Source organism: Prosopis cineraria, unplaced genomic scaffold, assembly GCF_029017545.1.
Source record: "Prosopis cineraria cultivar Desert tree isolate PC_DT_omini unplaced genomic scaffold, ASM2901754v1 PC451, whole genome shotgun sequence".
Classification (NCBI taxonomy): domain Eukaryota; kingdom Viridiplantae; phylum Streptophyta; class Magnoliopsida; order Fabales; family Fabaceae; genus Prosopis; species Prosopis cineraria.
The window spans coordinates 11341-16011 of record NW_026555776.1 but is presented as its reverse complement, the minus strand read 5'-3'; the positions used below and the strand labels follow the sequence as shown (position 1 = coordinate 16011).

The 4671-nt window shown below is 34.6% G+C and overlaps 1 protein-coding gene across 1 annotated transcript; it reads left to right on the top strand.

The window, feature by feature from the left end:
• Positions 1-1000: 1000 nt before the first annotated feature.
• LOC129297150 (uncharacterized) lies at positions 1001-1522 on the top strand. Its single transcript, XM_054935514.1, has one exon. The coding sequence runs from the start codon at positions 1001-1003 to the stop codon at positions 1520-1522; it is 522 nt and encodes a 173-aa protein (XP_054791489.1).
• The last annotated feature ends 3149 nt before the right edge of the window (positions 1523-4671 follow it).

The window sequence follows — 4671 nt, the reverse complement described above, 5'->3', positions numbered from 1 at the left end:
TGAGGATGCTGCCAAGTAGTGGTGGGAGAGTATGAGACCAACAGATAAGTCTCAGTTGACATGAAGTGAGTTCAAGAGGAGGTTCTTCTCCTACTATTTTCTTGCCTCTTTCAGAGCTGAGAAAGAGGCTGAGTTCCACCGGTTGTAGCAAGGAAACATAAACGAAAAAGAATTTATAGTGAAGTTCAACGAGTTGTCCAAATACTCAACATACTTGAGGAATCATGATGATGAGTATTAGAAGGCCAAGCAGTTACTGGAGAAGATACGGGTTGATTACAGACAGCAGTTGGCACCTTTCGATATTGTCTCATATGGTGACATGTGTTGTAAGTTGAGAGTAGTGGCCAGACGTGGTTGTGAGGTTGAGGACAATAGAGGAGAGATGGTTGGGGCTATTTGTCTATATATATAGGTCCTACTAGAGGTATTGGGAAGAGAGCTAGATATGGCTTTGTACTATTAGGATTAGGCAACAGTAGTAGTAAGAAGAGAAGCTTCCAGAGGGTTCACATTTTAGAGGTTCCCAGATAAGGAGTAACAACCCCGGGAGTATAGGTGGGTGGAGTCAAGCTTCAAGATAGGATGCTGCTCCTACAATAGCTAGATCGATTAGAGCCCCACAATGTAGCAAGTGTGGGAGATACCATACTAGGGAGTATTGGACAGGTTTTAAGTGTCACAAGGTTGGGAACATTACTCGGTATTGCCTAGAGAATGCTCCTCATATCGATCAGAGGTTTACCATTCCTGGTTATATGTTTGCTATGATGAGAGAAAATGTTGAAGCTTCCCCAAAGCTTATCTAAGGTATGATTTCTTTAAGCAATCAATAAATTTTTACTTTGTTTGATTTTGGTGCAACTTACTCATTTGTTTCTGATGAATATGCGAAAAGACTGAGGTTTCATGTTATTGAAATGCCTTTCATGATGAATGTGTCTACACCAGCTGGTGCTTAGTGAGAACCAATCAAGCTTGCTTGAAAGTATAGTTGAAAATGGGTGAAATAGTTACAAGTGTTGACTTGATTTGTTTGCCCATGACAGGAATTGATGTGATAATTGACATGGATTGGTTGTCTGCCAATAGTGTGATGTTAGACTATAATAGGAAGATGGTTTCATTACCAATGTACATGACGGCCACAACAAACAATGAGATTGCACAGCTTGTATCTATTACTACTTCGGAGAATCCTAAATTCCTATCAGTGGTACAAGTAGAGAAATCAGTGAAAAAGGGACGTCAAGCCTTTATAGTGTCATGTTCAATACACGAAGTGTATGATAGAGCATTAGATAAGATTAGAGTTGTCAATGAATTTCCTGAGGTATTTGCAGATGAAGTGTCAGGATTGTCAGTAGAGAGAGAGATTGAGTTCTTAATCAATTTAGTACTTGGTACTAAGCCAATCTCTAAGGCTCCATATCGGATGGCTCTAATAAAGTTGAATGAGCTTAAGAGACAGCTAGAGGAGTTATTGGAGAAGGGGTTGATTAGACCTAGTGTTTCACTTTGAGGTTCGCCTGTTCTGTATTAGATAGGGAGGCACAGTGAAAAATTAAAATTTTAAAGTCCCTATCCTGATATGGACCGAATGAACTTGTTTAAGTCAAGGTGGATAGAAGAGCTACCTTTTAATTCTTTGAACTTGGTGCACGTTCTCTCCAAGAGTTTGGATCTCAGGAGCTGAAAATGTAGATTTGTTCCTTTTACTAATATCCACATGAATAGCTCTCTAACTCGAACAACATGCTAGCGCTCCCAGCATCCGTTCTTCTTTAAACATTATTTTTTCTTTCTATAGGGTGTTTCATGGCTCTCAAAGTATTTTTGCCATCAAAACTTTTCTAACTCTCTCATCCTTTATAAAGGACGTCCCTATCTACATGATAGTATATAGATCAAGGTTTTTGTCTTCCACTTAAAAGCCCACGAAAATATAATTAAATTTATTTCATAAATTTAATCCATGATATTATATCTAATTCAAATTTATCTTATAAATTCAAATTATCAAAATGACATGATATTCTCTCATACCATGTTAGTTATTAAATTTAATCTATCATATAAAATTAAATTTAAAACTAATATAATATAATATAATATAGTATAATATAATATATATCACATATACATATTATATTATATATATACGAATATATATATACATATATATTTCAAATATATATATATATATATTTAATTTTATATATCATATACATATATTATATATATATCTGCTATATATATGCATATGAATATATATACTTTAAAAATATATATATATAAAATTATATTTTTGAATTTTACATTTCATATATATATAAATATTTGTCAAATAAATACTCATATATATATATATATATATAATTCATTTACCCTATATTACATTCATGAAATCTAGACATATCCCAGATTCATTGAATTTGGACATTATAACTCGAGTTGGACTGTTCTTGTGTATGACCCTATAGGCCCATATGAAGTTGATAGTAAGCTAATTATGCTATTAGCCCACAAGTCATAAATGGCCTCTAGCAAGACATTATAACTATCTAATTCATATGGGAATCGATGATCTAATGTAACCTATTATGTAACCGTATCACATCTCTTTTGTCACATGATATTTTGATCAAGTATGAGACATAGAATTGTCATTCTCCTTTACTTGACCATTACTTTCTCAATCTCTGAGTGGACTGATAGTAACAATGAAAAAACCCTTTTCATTGTAGTATGGCCATACATTTTCTCAGTCTTACTCATCGAAGGGCCTAGTAATATCTCTCACTTAATGTGAGAGATAAATTCTATATTGGCCACTCATATTTCTCTGCATGAATATTACTAAACTCAATCATAGCCATTATGATCACTCGATCAAAGGTGACTTTTGACTAGGTCGAAGTTCAGTAGTCATCATGTAGGAATCTATGATGATATCAAGTCAAGGGGCTTAGTGATATAGTTATATATGAGATAAGTTTATGACTTGTACAATGCAACTTTCTCATAGCGAGTCGGTCCAGCACCTTTTACTCTTTCAAGTGCCTATAACTTTGATTTGTATCTCTATAATTAATCAAAGTTATACTAGTCTTGTTTCATCTATGATCCCTCACAGATGACCGACCGGGGACATTTAAGACAATCATTATAGTTTGTCTAATGATATAGTTATCATATTAAACATGCAATTGATATAATAACAAAAGAGAAATTCATTAAATAACAATGTGCATAGTACAATGATTGGCCTAGGGCACAATTTCCAACATTCTGTTTGTTAGGAAGAATGATGGTAGCACGAGATTGTGTATGGACTATCGATAGTTGAATAAGGTGACAATTAAGAAAAGTATCCATTACGCTGAATCAATGACTTGTTGGATTAATTGGCTGGAGTAGTAGTATTCTCTAAGATTGACTTGAGATTAGGCTATCACTAGGGATGATGTGCCAAAAACTACTTTCAGAATGAGATATGGGCACTATGAGTTTCTTGTTATGCCATTCGGACTGATGAATGCACCCATGATCTTTATAGATTACATGAATCAAATCTTTAGTCCCTACTTGGACAAGTTTGTAGTAGTCTTTATTGATGATATCCTAATATATTCGGTTGTTTAGGAAGAACATGCTAAGCACTCATGGATTGTGTTGTAAATTCTGGAAGAGAAAAAGCTATATGCGAAATTGAGCAAATGTGAATTCTGGTTGTGTGAGGTGAAGTTTTTAGGTCATGTAGTGTCAGCAAATGGTATTGTAGTTGATCCTCATAAGGTAGATGCAGTACTATAATGGGAAAATTGACTTCTGTGATAAATATCTGAAGTTTCTTAGGTCTAGCAGGATACTATAAAAGATTTATTTAGAGATTTTCCCAGATTTCATTTGCTTTGCCTAAATTGACTAAGAAAGATCAACCTTTCATATAGACTGATAAGTATGAAGAGGCTTTCCAAGAGTTGAAGTAGAGATTGATGACTGCACTTGTGTTGACTATCCTAAATTCAAAATGGCCATTTGTAGTGTATGCAGATACTTCACAGTTCTAATGTAAGATGATAGAGTTGTGGCATATGCTTTGAGATAATTAAGACCACACGAGGAGAACTATCCTACCCATGATCTTAAGCTTGCAACGATGATGTTTGCGCTTAAAATATGGAGACATTACCGCTATGGTACGTAGTTTAAGGTATACACTGTGTAACCTCCTCTCATATATCCACTTAATATAAGAGAAGACTATGGTGTTACCATTAACTCACATCATTCACAAGAATCAAATTCATTTCAAAAGCTTCAGCTGAAAACTTACTTTATAAAATCAATTAAATCACAATTCAATTAGAGAAAACACAGCGAAAATAAATCATATACTTTCCAAGTACATAGTGGACATAACCCACCAGTATTCCTAACTCAAATGCATGTATTTCAGCATACAAAATAAAACTAAATTTTGGTCTGTGCACTGCGACGGATAGTCAATCAATGTGGCATATGGCATAGAGCCACACGCTCATCCTCTCTATGACGTGTGCCTCGATATGTGCATCCATAAGCTGCGGTGCGCCTGTCTGTTTTTCTACTATCATTTCGACAGCAAAATGATGAACTTTCGGCAAACACCATTTTCACATATGACAT

Excerpts from the sequence above, each read along its gene's own strand:
- LOC129297150 (XM_054935514.1), top strand. The coding sequence starts at position 1,001 with ATGGGTGAAATAGTTACAAGTGTTGACTTGATTTGTTTGCCCATGACA.